This window comes from Chelonia mydas, chromosome 10 (genome assembly GCF_015237465.2).
Source record: "Chelonia mydas isolate rCheMyd1 chromosome 10, rCheMyd1.pri.v2, whole genome shotgun sequence".
Lineage (NCBI taxonomy): Eukaryota > Metazoa > Chordata > Testudines > Cheloniidae > Chelonia > Chelonia mydas.
In genome coordinates, this window is record NC_051250.2 from 35571232 (window position 1) to 35589322 (window position 18091).

At 44.3% G+C, this 18091-nt stretch overlaps 2 protein-coding genes across 3 annotated transcripts in view; one reads left to right on the plus strand and one right to left on the minus strand.

The window, feature by feature from the left end:
• VRK3 (VRK serine/threonine kinase 3) overlaps nt 1–3920 on the plus strand; it is a 24565-nt gene extending 20645 nt beyond the window's left edge. The window contains exon 14 of the mRNA XM_037909991.2: nt 3780–3920. The gene's annotated coding sequence lies outside the window, so the exon portion shown is untranslated. The remainder of the gene's footprint in view (nt 1–3779) is intronic.
• Nucleotides 1–17477, minus strand: part of CCNF (cyclin F) — a 19503-nt gene extending 2026 nt beyond the window's left edge. Inside the window, exons 1-16 of one of the 2 annotated variants that reach the window (XM_037909986.2) lie at nt 17149–17477; nt 13094–13248; nt 12504–12610; nt 11717–11784; nt 10892–11085; nt 10446–10499; nt 9601–9705; nt 9030–9107; nt 8397–8548; nt 7598–7762; nt 6637–6760; nt 5971–6151; nt 5428–5515; nt 3868–3967; nt 3421–3551; nt 2819–2988 (exon numbers count right to left, since the gene is read on the minus strand). In XM_037909986.2, coding sequence (XP_037765914.1) covers nt 2819–2988; nt 3421–3551; nt 3868–3967; nt 5428–5515; nt 5971–6151; nt 6637–6760; nt 7598–7762; nt 8397–8548; nt 9030–9107; nt 9601–9705; nt 10446–10499; nt 10892–11085; nt 11717–11784; nt 12504–12610; nt 13094–13248; nt 17149–17161 — 1885 coding nt within the window. In that variant the 5' untranslated portion in view covers nt 17162–17477. The other variant, XM_027834794.3, reaches the window with a different exon arrangement.
• Nucleotides 17478–18091: the final 614 nt, after the last annotated feature.

Consider the following 18091-nt stretch of genomic DNA (forward strand, 5'->3'; position numbering starts at 1 on the left):
AGCCACAGAGGAAGTTAACACACAAGCTCTGATTTCTCCCTTGTGTAAAGTGGGGACTCCTCCCCATTCCACAGGTATGTTCTAACAGTTGTTTGTACAGGGGACACGGTATAAAAAGCTTTAAGTCACAGCACTAATAAAACAAAACAGGAAAGGCTGCAGTGTTGACAGTGCTCCACCACATAGCTGGCTACAGCCAGATTCCTTCAATAGCTTTTCCTGGATTATGAGAACAGCAAAATCCCTTAATATGAAGCCATGAGGACTCTCCTTCACTCACCAATTGATTCAAAGAGCCCAGTGCTAACTGGGAGCACTACTACCTCACAGCAGTACAGACAATACTCAGTAATCCTGTCCGCCATTTTCTACATTCCAGAGTCTGCAGCCATTGAGCCATATAAATAAGAAGGAAACAAAGAAAGAAGAAGAAGTGGGACCGCTAAACACTGAGGATGGAGTGGAGGTCAAGGATAATCTAGGCATGGCCCAATATCTAAACAAATATTTTGCCTCAGTCTTTAATAAAGCTAAAGAGGATCTTAGGGATAATGGTAGCATGACAAATGGGAATGAGGATATGGAGGTAGATATTACCATATCTGAGGTAGAAGCGAAACTCAAACATCTTAATGGGACTAAATCGAGGGGCCCAGATAATCTACATCCAAGAATATTAAAGGAATTGGCACATGAAATTGCAAGCCCATTAGCAAAAATTTTTAATGCATCTGTAAACTCAGGGGTTGTACCGTATGATTGGAGAATTGCTAACATAGTTCCTATTTTTAAGAAAGGAAAAAAAAGTGATCCGGGTAACTACAGGCCTGTTAGTTTGACATCTGTAGCATGCAAGGTCTTGGAAAAAATGTTGAAGGAGAAAGTAGTTAAGGACACTGAGGTCAATGGTAAATGGGGCAAAATACAACATAGTTTTACAAAAGGTAGATCGTGCCAAACCAACCTGATCTCCTTCTTTGAGAAAGTAACAGTTTTTTTAGACAAAGGAAACGCAGTGGATCTAATTTACCTAGATTTCAGGAAAGCATTTGATACTGTGCCACATGGGGAATTATTAGTTAAATTGGAAAAGATGGGGATCAATATGAAAATTGAAAGGTGGATAAGGAAATGGTTAACAGGGAGACTACAGCGGGTCCTACTGAAAGGTGAACTGTCAGGCTGGAGGGAGGTTACCAGTGGAGTTCCTCAGGGATCAGTTTTGGGACCAATCTTATTTCATCTTTTTATTACTGACCTCGGCACAAAAAGTGGGAGTGTGCTAATAAAGTTTGCAGATGATACAAAGCTGGGAGGTATTGCCAATTGAGAGAGAGACCGGGATATCATACAGGAAGATTTGGATGACCTTGTAAACTGGAGTAATAGTAATAGGATGAAATTTAATAGTGAGAAGTGTAAGGTTATGCATTTAGGGATTAACAACAAGAATTTTAGTTATAAGCTGGGGACGCATCAATTAGAAGTAACGGAGGAGGACGACGACCTTGGAGTATTGGTTGATCATAGAATGTCTATGAGCCAACAATGTAATATGGCCGTGAAAAAAGCTAATGCGGTCTTGGGATGCATCAGGCGAGGTATTTCCAGTCGAGATAAGGAGGTTTTAGTACCATTATACAAGGCACTGGTGGGACCTCACCTGGAATATTGTGTGCAGTTCTGGTCTCCCATGTTTTAGAAGGATGAATTCAAACTGGGACAGGTACAGAGAAGGGCTACTAGGATGATCCGAGGAATGGAAAACCTGTCTTATGAAAGGAGACTCAAGGAGCTTGGCTTGTTTAGCCTAACCAAAAGAAGGTTGAGGGGAGATATGATTGCTCTCTATAAATATATCAGAGGGATAAATACTGGAGAGGGAGAGGAATTATTTAAGCTCAGTACCAATGCAGACACAAGAACAAATGGATATAAAATGGTCAATGGGAAGTTTAGACTTGAAATTAGATGAAGGTTTCTAACCATCAGAGGAGTGAAGCTTTGGAATAGCCTTCCAAGGGAAGCAGTGGGGGCAAAAGACCTATCTGGCTCTAAGATTAAACTCGATAAGTTTATGGAGGAGATGGTATGACGGGATAACATGATTTTGGCAATTAATTGATCTTTAAATATTCATGGTAAATAGGCCCAATGGCTTGTGATGGGATGTTAGATGAGGTGGGATCTGAGTTACTACAGAGAATTCTTTCCTGGGTATCTGGCTGGTGAATCTTGCCCATATGCTCAGGGTTTAGCTGATCGCCATATTTGGGGTCAGGAAGGAATTTTCCTCCAGGACAGATTGGAAGAGGCCCTGGAGGTTTTTCCGCCTTCCTCTGTAGCATGGGGCACAGGTTACATGCCAGAGGAGTCTCTGCTCCTTGAAGTCTTTAAACCATGATTTGAGGACTTCAGTAACTCTGACATAGGTGAGAGGTTTTTCACAGGAGTGGGTGGGTGAGATTCTGTGGCCTGCGTTATGCAGGAGGTCAGACTAGATCATCATAATCATCCCTTCTGACCTTAATATCTATGAATCTGTGAATAAGAGCTCTCCAAGTCTTGTGGCCAAACATTTTGCAGCATTGCAAATGGACAAGGAGATTTTGGCATCTATCAAGAAACTTTTGCTGTTACAGGATGTGGTGTAAAGATAATCGCCATGGTACAACAGAAAAGGGACGTTCTTTCAGTGACTGTCCTTCTGAAAGAGTTTGCACTTTTCTGGCAAGAGTAACCTGACTTTGTTAAGCTGCAGATGCGAAAACGCGGTCTCTCTCTATTGTAATCAAAGAAGAAAAAACACACTACTTACCATCTCCCTCTCTCTCCCCTTCACTTTCCTGATCTCCTTCGTAACCTGAGCAGGAGTCCAAGCTCCAGTCCAGGAAGTTATCCAGAAGGCTTTCCTCCTGCGTGGATAGTTCAGCTGTGGGTGTAGTCACAAAGCTGCCCCTATCTTCCTGAATGCTGTCTTCCCTTCTCCTGTTGCAGGGAAACTCAGAGATTACTCACTCAGCATATACATGGAAGAAATCATCCTGAATCAGGAAATAGGCTAATCTGACCATTTGCCTCACTCAACTCTTTCAGCGAATGCTAAAGATACAACTGGTCATTTGGTTTGGCCAGCAAAACATGGCATGAAACCCAAACTTTCCCTTCCAGCCATCCAGAGAAAGAGGCTTAGCAGAGTTAAGGTGACTGGGGAAGGACTGATCGAGTCCATAGAGAATAGCAGCTCAGAACAGGGAAGTGGGTTAAAATCCCACTCAGTGATTTGCACACAATAGATGTTTTGGGGAGGCAAAAGACCCCCTGTCAGATGCCCATGAGAACTCCATACTGAATCATCCATGTCCAGTGGCTGCAAACATTGGAGAGAGAGTACACAGAACTGAGCTTAGTTTTACTTGCCTTTTAGTTCTCTTTCCAGAGGGAGAGCTAAGGAAAGTCTGAATTTCCTCAGCACTTGTGTGTAAGGGACTGGGCTCTGGGTCCTCCTGTTTCACTCCTAACAGTGAACAGAGCTGGCTGTAACTCATCACCTAAACAACAAGACAACTAGTCAGACAACTACAGCAGTGCCCTCCCAATAACCAAAATGCCTGATACTTTCTCTAGGATCAATATGTCTTGAACTGCTCCTTGGCATTTACAGCCCAACTGTGCAACTTGTATCCCCACAGGGTGCGTGATGCTAACACCACTGCGCTAGCAGTGTACTCTCTTCATCTTCCCTTTGGGATTTTTAATTTGAACTTGTTACTTTTCAGAATACTGGACAGCCTGCTACACTGGTCACTCTGCTTAAGGTGCTTGCCACTAAAGAATGGAGAGCAGAACAGTAAGGCTACTCCCCACCTTTTCCTTGCCAATTTCTTCATAACGCTCATCTTCAAATCGTTGTTTCACAGCAGTCAACACCACCTGCCTATAATCCTTTGGGACATCATCATGGAAACTAGGAAGAAAGAAAATCACAGCCAGGTGTTACAAGAGCACATTGGAAAGGACACAGTTCATAGAACTTGCTGACCTAAAAACATTCCTCCCTTCTTTTATGGCTCTGGAGGATGTTTCCCCTCAGTTCTGGTGTGACAAACTGTCATAAATATAAAGGGAAGGGTAAACACCTTTAAAATCCCTCCTGGCCAGAGGAAAAATCCTTTCACACGTAAAGGGTTAAGAAGCTAGGATAACCTCGATGGCACCTGACCAAAATGACCAATGAGGCGACAAGATACTTTCAAAAGCTGGGAGGAGGGAGAAAAACAAAGGGTCTGTGTCTGTCTGTGTGATACTTTTGCCAGGGACAGAACAGGAATGGAGTCTTAGAACTTAGTAAGTAATCTAGCTAGATATGCCTTAGATTCTGATTTCTTTAAATGGCTGAGAAATTAAGCTGTACTGAATAGAATGGATATTCCTGTTTTTGGGTCTTTTTGTAACTTAAGGTTTTGCCTAGAGGGATTCTCTATGTTTTGAATCTAATTACCCTGTAAGGTATTTACCATCCTGATTTTACAGAGGTGATTCTTTTTTACTTTTTACTTCTATTAAAATCCTTCTTTTCAGAAACAATGTTTTTTCGTTGTTCTTAAGATCCAAGGGTTTGGGTCTGTGGTCACCTATGCAAATTGGTGAGGATTTTTACCAAACCTTTCCCAGGAAGTGGGGTGCAAGGGTTGGGAGGATTTTGGGGGAAGATATTTCCAAACAACGCTTTCCTAATAAATAAACCCAGATAAACGTTTGGTGGTGGCAGTGGAAGTCCAAGGGCAAAGGGTAAAATAGTTTGTACCTTGGGGAAGTTTTAACCTAAGCTGGTAAGAATAAGCTTAGGAGGTTTTCATGCAGGTCCCCACATCTGTACCCTAGAGTTCAGAGTGGGGAAAGAACCTTGACACAAACCAACTGTGCTTCATCAGCAGGGAAGCTGACTGGTAGCTGGGCCTCTGAGACAGCTTAAAGGACCATCCCCCTTCCTCTCCTTGCCACTTGGTCAGGACTGCAACAGGGAGTGGGATCTGGGTTTTGAGACACCTTCGGAGATGAGCTTCCAGCCCTGCTGTGGATCTTCCTGAATTTACTGACAAGCAAGTCCCAGCCTTGAAAATCAGGAGACTTGGCAGGCTGAGGCTGCTGGTAATGAGAAGCACACCCCCTAGAGCCCAGGGGCACTATTCAGAGAACGCTAGGGCTGGTACTAAATTGGAGCAACAGCAATAGGTCTCTCAACCTCTCCTGTGCTGTGGGGAGTGAGGCATATACTCTCCAATGTCACCTCCTTAGTTCCGAGACAGTAACTAATTAGAAAACTTTATTATTAAGATTTATGCTGTGGGTCTGTAACAGCTGGATGCCAAACACTCCTCTCCCCCGCAACCCCAGAGCTACTCAGAAAGGTTCTGAAGGTTATACCATTTTTGGTGTAGGCTCAGCACACAGGGTATCAGGTCTTCAAGAGAGAATCCAGTGCATTCAGACAGCTGGCTGTTCCAAGGATGTGCTGGAGAAGGGAATAAGTACATTAGCACCTAAAACTCCATACTGCAGAAATAAAGCAGATCTTACATAAGATCATGCCAGCAGATAATCCATCCGAAATTCAGAATCAATTGTCGGGCTCCAACAACAGCTGCAGGTGCAAGAACTAGAGAGATTCCTAGCTGTGTAATCTAGTCCGTAGCATCACTTGTAAAAATTCCGTGGGCATTTCTTAAACCCAAGTCTCGTGCTAACGCTTGAGCTCGACACAGCAATTACTGGAGAAAAGGACCAAGCCCACCCCATCCTTCTGAAGCGTCTGTTATCTTTAACATGACTGAGGCAAGCTGGCACAAGTAGATACCTTGGTGCTAAAGCAGAAAGATTGCTATCCAGAGGGACAGCATGGATGAACATGCTACATTGCAGTTCCTGCAGGTCCAGTTATGAAATGATTAGCAGCAGCCTGTTCCTTACCTTGCCTGTGCAGTATCTTAGCCAGTAGTAGTGCTGCAGCAGCCAGATTGGCAGGGGAATACACACAGAGACCTGTGTTCAATAGCGAGAGTTCACAGATAAAGCTGTACAGGTGAAGCGTTCGTCTCTCCAGAGGGATTATGGTCAGTAGCACTTCTTTGTAGTCCACAACAGTAGGAATCTAACACATAAGGGAGAACACAGAGTTTGGCAAAACTCCGACACAGCGAAGCACCAAACACAGAATGGAATTGTTCCCAGGTGACCATCCCTTTTCATGGAGGCTCATTACAAAAGATGGCTTCTTATTACCCCGGTGGTATCAAGATGTTTCCCAGACACTAAGGCAGGAGTGCATGAGATCTCTGGACTTGGTCCCAAGGGGGTTAAATTTAACTTCCTACAGTGCAATCGCATCAAGTACTTGTAGGTACAGAATTACATACAACAATCCTCAAACATCTCACTCAAATGAAGAACCCAGTCACCAAAGCAGCAAAGGATGCTGGTTCAGAGGAAACCAGTAACACCCAAAACAACATGCCTAGTCTACAGAGAAGTGGATCCTTCTTCCGCATCTCACCACTCAGTGTAGCAACTCTCCATAACTTAGCAAAGGACAGCCAGGAAGATAAGCATCCCACCCCCTTGGTTTTCCAAACTTACCCTTATCTTGCCTTCCAGGGCAGAGATGATCTCCCCCATCATCCGGACTAGATCTTCATATTTGTATGTGTTGTCTGTTAGCCACACAGCTTCCCGTATTGTCAAGATCTCTTTGCTGATGAAGCTGCAATATTAAAGATGGTTAGCACTCAGGCCCAAGGCAGAGCCACACGCCCAGCGTTTGGTTGCATGCAGATATCCATGGATATCCTATACTATGGAGACACCTGCACAAGCGAGAAGGAGAAGTTAGTACAGATAAGGAAGACACCAGGTAGAGTCATGTTGAGAGTGTCAGGTGTTCCCACAAGATGATGCCCTGTCCATGGCACCTTTAACCTGGGCCTGCATCTTTATCATATCACTGACTAGAAGGCCTAGATCCTGCAGCAATTTTCACAGGTGTAATTCTCCCAGAAAGGCTGCAGAACCAGTAACCAGACCTATTCCTTGTGCCTGGAATTCAATCTCCTGTGACTGGCAGCATCTCTGTTTAAACCCTAGAGACTTTGAAATAGCAGAAGTAGCGGAATTAGTCCCACATAAAACACTAGGCCGGAAACACAATACTTCTGTGCCACAAAGACTTGTTATTAAAACTGCATGAACACAGACATAGGTACAGATCTGCTTTTCTGAGTTACTTATGGCAGATGGGCTGATCAGAATGATAGTGTTGACCTGCTTCCTAGTAGGATTTCTGATGTTAATCATCTACTCTACACAGAAGACAGCACTTCACGTATGGAGAGCTCCAGCCCCTCCAGCACATTTAAATAAGTGTTCAGGTGGCAGCAGCACCACTTTGTATCTCATTTGGAAATATTAAGAGCAACATTCAAAGGGAAGTCACTGTGTAAAGGGATAAGGAAGGCCTGTTACTAGTGCAGCGGAGAAAGCAGAACATGATAGCTAAATGCTGAGTTCGTATCACTGATGCACATCAGTCATCAAAACTCACCGTGTACAAATGACCATGCACGCAATTCCCAAAAGCTGGAGCCGGGCCCGGGATACAGGTCTCAGCTTCAAGTACCGATCCACGCACCCCACTGTCATATGAAGACAAAGGCTGGAGAAATCCTTCATGGTGGCCACTTCTACCAGCCAGTCAATCAGGATGTACCTAGATAGGAGATAAAAATCAAATGATCCCCTAGGTAAGAAGCCATCCAGACCTGTGCTAAGTGACAGCTATAACACCAGAGACTCTCCACACATATCAAGACTTATCCTTTCAAAAGTTACTAGCCAACAAAACATTGAACGTCAAAACAAGACTTCAATAAAATGTCCTGTTGCATCTAGGTAATAGGACAGATACTTGAGTCAAACTGCGGGCTGATGGACCATGGTAGGTGTTTTTTAGGCAGACTGGCAAATTAATGCAGATCGAAAGTAAAAAAGACATCTTAAAATATGAACGTATCAAAATAAGTGTCACTGTCATATCCAGGGACACTGTGCAATGACCTGTAGCTCACAAAAGTTTATGCTCAAATAAATTTGTTAGTCTCTAAGGTGCCACAAGTACTCCTTTTCTTTTTGCAATTAGTGACATTCACAAAATACAAACTTTTCTGCATTGCACTTCACTGCTTGTGTCCCAGAACTAACTCCACAAAGAGCTTAATGATCTAGTAGGTCGCATCTCATTCCAGACAGAACTATAACAAGCACAAGGAAACAGTAGCAGCCTTTCCTGCCATGTCATAGACACGCTTCTTTGCCAAAGACCTGGCTGCTGAGCTTGACTTTACCTCATTGTTTCATTCATTCCCTTCTGCACAGTGAAGATGCTTTGCTTTCTGACAGAAAGCGAGGCCTGGAAGAGCTGAGACACCATCTCATTGGAGGCTTTTGCTTCTAATCCTAGCTGGTTTCCATTCCCACAAGCTTTGGCTAAAGATATCTACAGCAGGCAGACAAGAGGTGAAATGTAAATAGCAAGTGAGATATTTTCCATTTGGACAGAGAAACAAATTTGAACTGAAATCCTGGGAGAACTCATGTCATTTTCACATTCAAAATGAAATGAAACCTAGCTTATGGGACCCGCTCCAGAGACATTAAGAACAAACAGTTATTTTTCAAAGCTGGCAGAACTCTGGTACACAATGTGTGTGGAGTATTTTGGGACAGGCTCTTCAGACTAAAGATTGCTTACTAAAGATGAGCCGTTGCTCAGATTTCTTTATGCAAGTGCAGTATTTTCAGAAGAGATTACCTTGCAGAGTACATTTAAGTAAGTGTTTTCTGAGAAAAGTTTTAGCTGCTGTTCCTAATGGCCAGCAACTGGATCCATGTTTAAGCACACTCCCATGTCTTTCTACGCCAGTGTGGACAGGGCCGTGCAAAAAACAATGTCTTGGTGTCCCTAGTGGAAGTCTTACCTGGGCTTCCCAGCAACCCTTTGCTGCATAGTCCCTTAGTTTCCTGAGGCTCTGAAGGTATCTGCCGGGATCTGACATCTAGAGAAAAGGAATATGAACAGCATTAAGAAGGTATTGCCCCTTTTGTCCAGGGGAGATAACCACTTGGTTCAATGTTTGTGAAGGCTGGAGTACTCCTACTATCCAAAGGCATCACTTCTCTATCTCTTCTGCCCTTTGTGGGAAAATCCTCACACAAACAGTCAGTCTCTTTCTCTTAAGGATGATCCTGGGTTGAAGGAATTGGATGGGGACTGAAGAGATCAGAGTTCAATTCTCAGTTGGGCCACAGACATCCAGTGTGACCTTGGGCAAGTCACTTAACCTCTCTGTGTTTATCTTCCCAATCTGTAAAATGGGGATACTACTTCCTCTGTCACCATTTATCCATCTTGTCTATTTAGACTGTGAGCTGTCTCTTGCTTGCTGTATATACAGCACTCAACACAACAGAGCTCTATTCTTGGTTGGGGACTCTTGGTGCCACTGTAATAGAGGTGAAAAGATCATTTTAAGAGCCAAGTGTACTCACAGCAGCTCTTCTGTTACTTTCCCAGAGGCGGTAGGAGCTGTTTAGGCAACCCTGCTTTGAAGACTCTTCAAACATTTCAAGGGCTTCTTTCCTTTTTTCTTCATCCTGAAAATAAAAAGGTCAAATGTTATTTATGGTTCATACCCAGTCAGATGAGCACACAAGCCCCAGAGACTCTGAGTGGTACAGAACATCCTCAGATTGAAAGCTACAGTACAGAATCAATCCATTACCATCAGGAACATCCTTCAAATGTTCAAGATAGTTTCCTGGACCACTGCAGGCACGGTCTTTGGAGAGCCTGGCTTACAAGTTACTTTGCAGCTTTCTTCAGGTAGTCAAAAACAATTTAGGCTTCCTGGTGGCCAGCATGCTCCTTCCTTTGGTACCCAGCGTGACAGGTCTCAAAAGGACGATACCTGGCATCCTATACTGCAAGCACAACAAGCGGGCCTAGTAGCTAAAACTACTTTCAACTCATTAAAAAAAAAAAAAAAAACAGGGGCAGATACTCAGTATGTGGGGGCAGATACTCAGTTGATGTAAACTGGCACAGTTCCATTGAAGTCAACAGAGCTGCACAAGTTTACTCCAGCAGAAAAATGTGGCTCAGGATTTAATCCATACCGAAGCTTAATTAGATTTCACATTGACTTTCCCTTTAAATAGAAAAGGCCTTCACAGACTCTCTCACACTGGGGGAAACCAAGAACAATTGGTTTGATCTCACATGAAGATAACAACACAACTCATCTAGCATTTGAAAAGTCAGAGGGGAAATTTGTATTGTAAAATTGTACCTTCAGAATTCCCAAAGCAATCAATGGGAAATGAACACTACTCACCTCAAAGAGACTTAAAACCTTAGCCAAGCAGTGGAGAATAGAGCCTTTCTGGGCCTAAAAAAATAGTTTTAAAACTGCACATTATTAAAGAGAACCACAAAATGAGAGAGACTTCTTCAAAATAGTCCCAGGCTAGAGCTTTGTTTGCCCTTGGCCTTTCATGGACCGACCATTTCCTCCCCCCTCAATATTTCTTCACTTTTGAGATAGAAATTAACCTGGCAGAACAATCACAGTTACAATCCTTTGACAGCTACCAAGCAATGCTTCTCCTACATACAATTTTGCTCTGTATTAACTTCAATTTTTAAACAATGGTTAAACAGCTATAAATCAATGGCATGAGAACAAGATACTCCTTGGAGAAACTGAAATGTAATTGTGCAAATTGCTGGGTGGATGTGCTGCCCTGCCCTAAAGCCACTGACAGAAAGAGCACCACTTACTTTCTGCAACTGACACTCTGCTTTGAGGCTCTCATAGACTACAGCTTTACAACAGCTCCCGCTCACAGACCATGGGGGACGAATAAAGAGCCAGATAAAGGGGGCTGCCCAGACATTCAGACGCTCGGTCAGGCTGAAGAAATGAGATGCCTTTAACCCATTCACTTCTGCACGACCCTCATCGGAGATGGATACTGAATAAGTGAAACAGATGCTTTAAAGAGGGAACAGAAGCTAATTCATAATATCTGCCTGGAATTTAATAGGGCCACAGTACAACAGTTAGCAGGATGGTTTCACAGAAATGGTAACAGGTTGCAGAAGAAGGATTGAATAGTGCCTCTGCTTGGTTCAGTGTGAACCTTTTAACTGGCAAAATGACAACCAAATTTGACTGGAGGCTTCCAAAGCCTAACTTCAAGAGCTGCTAACAGTGTGATTCAAACACATCCACATTTCAGCTAGAAGTGGAATCCATTAGTGCTGTTTAGAGGTTTACTGTAGCATAATGGCATTTTAGCCCCAGCATTTCAATAGCCAGGGAAATGCTCGCAGTGCCATTGGCAGCTATCACAGAAAAGGCACAATGGTATACAAGACCTTGCCACATACTCAGAAATGACAGGGGAAAACAATCTTATAACATGGGCAGAAAAAAACCCAAACATCCATAAAATAGTAGGGATAAAGATTAGCACGTTGCCAATAAAAGGAATCCAAGCTTATTGATCAAACTTCACTATAAAATTTCTTTGTTCTTTTGAATAGAACTACACCCTCCACCATCATTTCCCTCTGCTCCACAGCACGTGCTTTCACACTTACAGCCTTCGTTGTACAGGTATGCTATACCCAGCTTCACAGCAGCTTCAAAGTTACCCCTTTCAGCAGCCCTAAATAAGAGTACAAAAAGGTAACTCAGTGGACATCTGAATCATTTGAAGATTCCAGTGCAGCAGGAGACCTTGCTTCCGTGTTCATTTCTACTAGATGGCCCCCGCTCCAGAATGCAGCTGAGGAATTCAGAACTTGCACCTCTGAAGCACATAGGATGGTTACACAGGCACCAGACAGATTCAGCTCTTACGTTCTGCCTCTGCCAACACCCATACACCCCTTTTTGAGATAGTGTCTTTATTCTTTCAAAGTACAGTCATTTGCTTGCAACTTTAGGTTTTTAAACTCATTTTGAAATATGGAGAGAGTGCAAATATTAGTCTTAAATTCTTTAAAAAACACAGCTGTGCAGCCTTTCGGTCCGCATTTCTGGCTTATACATTTATACATTACATTTATACAGTAGCAATACTTTTAGCTTATGCAGTACATTCCATCAGGGGATTGTAAAGCACTTTGTAGACACAGCATCCATTTACACTCCAAATAGAACTATGACCCCTGCTCCACTTAACAAGACATTTCCAATCTGAAGTGTAGACAGGAAACTAAGAGTGCTCCTAATCAAATTAAGGGGAAGAGTTTCAACGGCAGAAAAGGCAGTTAGGTATCCAACTCTCATTGAAAGTTAATGGGAAATGGGTACCTAGTTTTCCTCTGCACCTTTGAAAGTCTCCCCTAATGCATAGACCATGCCTGGATTCCTATACGTTACCTTTCAAACATCTTCAGATTGTTTGGAGAAGGCCATACTTCTTGAAAACTTGCACATGCCCAAACACTAGCATGATTATCTACAAGGTATTTAAGATGAGAGTGCACCTAGAGGGAAAAATACAGAAGTACATTATTACAACATACAGGAATCCACCGAAAAATCGTTCTTGTGGTCTACTGTTATAGCCATATTAATATGGCACAGGTAGATTTTTTGTACAACTATTGTTCCACTTTATTTACGTTAATTAGATTAGACAAAAGTAAATTTTGGAAAATAAGATAAGCATCCTTAACCGAACCAAACTGGTCAGAATGATTTGTCAGGATAGCTCCCTCTGGAAAATTTAAACAAAACACTCATATACTGCTGCTAATCCTCAATCTTGAGAGGTTTAGCAACGAAACTGCTACCACAATGGCAGAGATCTGAAGGAAAACTGAAGGAATACATACAGTAGTTAGATTTGCTCTGCCATGAGGATCCAGCCTTCCCTGTGTCCAGTCCTGCCATTGGGAGCCAGGGCATCACACTGACAGAGGTAAACCCCATCCCGTTACAGGGGTGAAGTGGGTTAGCAGACTCACAGCTCGGATGGAGAGGATATCCTCAGCAGGAAGGCCTTTCAGAACATGAAACAGAACATCTTCAGGGAGACTCAGTAATGTCAGGACACGAGGCCGTTTTCTTACCCTTCGTTTTGAAGGGAAAGAAAAACACCTGGAACATCTACAGTGGATTACTAGAAAAAACAAAAAGCCCAGACATCTCAGTTAGTGAAAGAGCACTGTCAAGTCGAAATTTCAGGACAAAAAGACAACAGCTGTAAAGAATACTAGTCCACATATTAACATGAAAATGATTGCTGTTACTGAGCCTGCCCTACTGCAGCACAAATTATGTTGTTTCTTCAATGAAATGGAATGTAAAAAGAATTCTAGGCTCTGATACGATAGCAAATCAATTGCATAGTCATATATAAAAGGGGATCACTAACCAACTAAAGTAAAAATAGTTAAATTGACAGGGCCAGAAGAGATCACTTGGGCCATTCAGCCCAACATCCTCCATTGTGCAAACTTCCTCCATATGTAATTCCCATTCATGCAGTATTTAATGTGCTGAAGTAACATCAGTGATGTTGACAGTCGGCTTAATTTTTTTCCCATCAATATTTTCCTATCCCTTTCCATGGCCTCCTGTCACTGCTCCTTGAAATACCATCTTCAGAGATTCAAATCCTTCCTTCATGCATTTGTTCCTTGTGATATTTAGGCTAGTGCCTGGTCTACATATATTCTGGTCCCTTACTTGCTCCTCCTAAGGAGGGACAGGAAAGTTCACCCTGCACCTGCTAGCGAAAGGACTAAGTTAGCTAGAGGCAGAGACAAAAGCTAATGATAGAGAGAGGGCTCACTAGAGAGATTCAGGGGCAATACTCTAGTGAGAAGCCCAGTAGTGCTCCCACTTGCTGGGAAGGGCGAGGTGTTCAGATTTCTACTGAGAAGCTGGCCCTGGATTCTACTCAGGAACTCCATCTTTTGCATCAGTCTGAGTAGTAGGTGTCAGAAATTTGAAGCACCCTGACCTGCTAGAAGGGAAAAGGATCTCTCTTACCTTAAGCCCTGAACTACATGAAAGGGATCCCTCACCACCACACAGCTCTCTTTTGGGATTTTCCTCCCCAGCAAACAGCCCCAGTACCTGCTGTGGCTGCTGCTCAGAGATTTGCCAAGCAGCAGCTGAGTGAAAATGACATGAATCTTGTCAATTTCACTGCTGCCCACTCTGAAGAGCAGCAGGGACCAGAGACTTGCCAGTTTCATTGATAAGGCTCTGAGCAGCAGACAAAGCAAGTCTGTTTGCTCTGCGCTGGGTCACATTTGGAAAGTTATCTTTGCAGCCATAAAGGCTAGAAACACACATATATCCCCCCCACTTTTCTGAAAATTGATGGATTAGGGCTGCTGTTCTTACCATGGAACATTTCCCACTTGGCAATGTCAGGTGTATTTTTCAAATCCAGTTTGTAGGTCTTTTTGTACAATGATAGTTTAGCCGGGAAATCTAATTAGCTGGGTTTTCTTCTAGCTCAGTCATGAAAAATATGGGTCCCACTAGGGATCCCAATGATATTCCACTTGCGGAATTAATATTTTCCTTGTCCCCTGTTCTATCAGTTAATTTCCAATCCATGGTATTAAAAAAAAAGTTTTAAAATAAGTGTAAATTTACAGCACAATAAAAGTCAGAAAGGTAATATAACAAGTGTACCAAACCACAAACAAATCATACATGAAATTAAATAAATAAAAATAAAGCAGCTGCAGGGACTTGATCATTTTTAATTATAGGGCCACAGGCGCTAGCTAAGCTAAAGATAGTCCCCACAACTGGGTATTTCCCAATGCACGTTTGTAAGTATCTGTCTAGGCAAAAGCAATGAGCCACCTAGAATATCCTTTTATGCCAAAATGAATATGGAACTCTTTGGAGTTTCCAGGATCAACAATTAAATGAGCTACTATTCTAACTGAATGTCCCTTTCTCCCCCAGGTAGCCCTTGGCTTACCTATTAGTTACCTTTGACTAAAGGACGATATCCATGTAATTAAGGGCAATTCTGACATGCACAAGTCACCAGACTATTATTCTCATAGGTGTCCCTTTCCCCACCATCCCCATTTCAGCAAGAGAACTACTGAAATATAAGAGGCAATGCATCTCTAGACTGGTAGGCCAATTAAGCCTGCATTCAGAACTGAAACTGACTAAACAGCCCAGGAAATTGAATAAGACTAGATGGCGGACAGTTCAGCTCTCGTAGCCCAGAATTTATATTAGGATGGCTTTACTTTAAAATGACCCCACATACTACAAACATATCTACATTGTGTACACAAGCTGCATTTCTAATATTTTAAATTCAGGTGCTGATTAAGTAACTGAAGCATTCCAAAGTACATTTGGCAAGCAAAGATAGTGTATTATAGAAGCAGGTCTTCTAGTGTTATGTACCCCATAGAACCAGAACATATTAAACTTGGGTGAAGTATTCAAATTCTGTCCCATTAATGCAGAAAGTGTAATTTAAAAAATCATTCCTTTTAAAATAAACCTGCCTTCAGCAAAATATTCTTCTTGATAAACCCATTTATAGTTTTTGGCAAAAAAAAAAAAAAAAAAAAAAATTAAATGTCATTAGATGATCTTCCTAAATAGGCAGAGTGCACAGACGATAAAAAAAGCAAGTTTTGTCTGCTCAGAACATAGGAGTCCTTAGCACTTTTGTAAAAGTAGGGGAGCTTGCCCCCATGCCTTAGGCCATATATTCTCTCTCTTCCCTCCATAAATGTGCTAGTTAGCTGCTACCCTCAACCCAGAGAAAGCCATATTAAATTAGCAATGAATATTGCAGTTTGTAAAGCATTTTGGTGTCCTGCATGATAAAAGGCACTCCAGAAATATAAGCTATTATTACATTAAACAACTAGAATTATATTTGGACATGAAAGAGTGGGGCACTGCTTAGATGTCATATTTCAATGTTAGATTTTACTGTCATGGCAAAGATAAAATCTTGATAAAAGGAGACTTCTGTTTAAAAGCAGTAAACTGCAATCCTGTTGTCTGATTTCTAGTCCTGTGACTAGCCTGAAATATCAAAAATCTCTCATTTTGAATTAAGTTTTTAAGTATTTTTATTAAGTGTCTCCTTTTGATGAGGCAATTTTGCAAAGTGTATATTTCAATAATTTACATTTCATTCATTCAAACACCCTGCCTTTCTGAAACAAAAATCTCATCTGCTCCTTGAAAAGCCTGCAGCCTCTCCTCCATTTAATAATTATAACCTTACTTTATAATTTACGTGAAACTCTTTGCGCCGATGAGAAACCCGAAGTGGCCAAGACAAGACTGGTAGCTTTTTTCTAATGTCCTGGGTGCCCATGCAGGAGCCCCGAGTGAGTCCCCTCCCCCTGCAGGCAGGTCCTGTCCCACTATAGGCTCGGTTGATTTTTAAATCCACCCGCCTAAACCAGTGGGGCTCCCTCTCTTTTAGATTTTATTTTTAAATTCCAAACACATCCTCTGAACACAGGGGGAGAAGTAAAAAGGAAAATTAGGAGGTGCCACGGCCAGATACGGTCTGAGGAAAGTGGAAGGGGAGGTTGCAGGGGTTTAAGCCCATCTGATGTTGAGGGAAGTTGGTAGGATCCTGGCAGGGGTATTTCAGACATTTCACGGCCCTCATGCGTCAGGTCTGAGAATGTAGCATCTGAGGCTTAGAGGATCATCCAACAGAGAGGGAGCATTACCCGTCCCAGGGACCCCCACCAGAAATTAGACAACCGAGCCGGCAGAGCCCCCGTCCTGGGCGTAACCCTCCCAAACCCCACATGAGGAGTATTGAGTTCTGCCAGAACAGGGGCTGGAGCCCCTTAGCCACTGGCTGGCAACCCACCTTCTGCAGGATCCCCCATACTCCCAACCGCAGAGGGCCCCCACTCCCCAGAAGGACCCCCCCCCCCACAGGGCCCCATCCCCCCTACACTGACCACAGAGGGGCCCCACCCACCGCCGAGGGACCCCAACTCCCCACAGAGGCCACAACCCGCCCAGGGGCGTGGAGGACGCTCACCGCCCACTTTCATTCCTGCCCCTCCGCGCTGCGGTGCGAGTCCCCAGGGAGCCGAGCTGTCACCAGCCACCACCGCACCCGCGAGCCGGCCGGGTCCAAATGAGCCCAGGTCCCGGCCCTGGGGGCAGGGGCGGAGAAAGAGGGGACGGGGCGGGGCTCCAACTGAACCCCGCCCCCATGCCGTTGGGCCCCGCTCCCCGGTATCAATGCGGGTCAGGGAGAGAGCGATGAAGGAGGCTCCACCCAGGATCCGCCCCTTCAGGCTAGGCCACGCCCAGAGCGTGCCGGATATCCGCTTCTCCACTCCGCGCGGGCCCTGCCACCAGGGAAAGGCCCCGCCCACCAGCCGCGCGCACTTTTTTTCAAACCCAGCTGGAGCTGTCATTGGTCGGTCTGCTGACAGGGCGGGGATATCATGGCCGCGGCCCCGCCCTCCGCTCTGTCATTGGGCGCTCAGGATGCGAATTCGAATCGGGGCGGTTGGTGGCTCGCGCTTGTAGCTCGCTGGAATTGGGGGGCAGAGCTCTCAGGGACACCGTCCGACCGGAACTTCTACATCGCCTGCGGCGGCCCCCCCAGCGCCGGCCGGTGCAGTGCGGCAAACGGCTCCCTGTGGGACTTGCTACCTGCAGCAGTTACCCGTATGTAAGGGGCTGCAAAAACTGCTCTGTGATGTAATTGGCCGCCAGTAGCAGGCCAGCCGTGCCCCTCCCCGTGCGGCGTGAGTGGAGGCGGCGCGGCCCCCTTGCCCCGAGGAGCCCCTGCGGGAAGCGTTGCGGGGTCGGGAGGACAGGCGCGGTGGGAAAGGCAGGGAATCGGGGGAGCCGAGCCTGCTGGGAAGCACAGAGCCCCGCTGGCAGTGAGGAAGGCCGCAGGAGTCCGGGAAGCGAGGCCGCGCGCCCGCCCTCCCTGGAGGAGGAAGGGGCTTTGCTGGTCGGCCCTT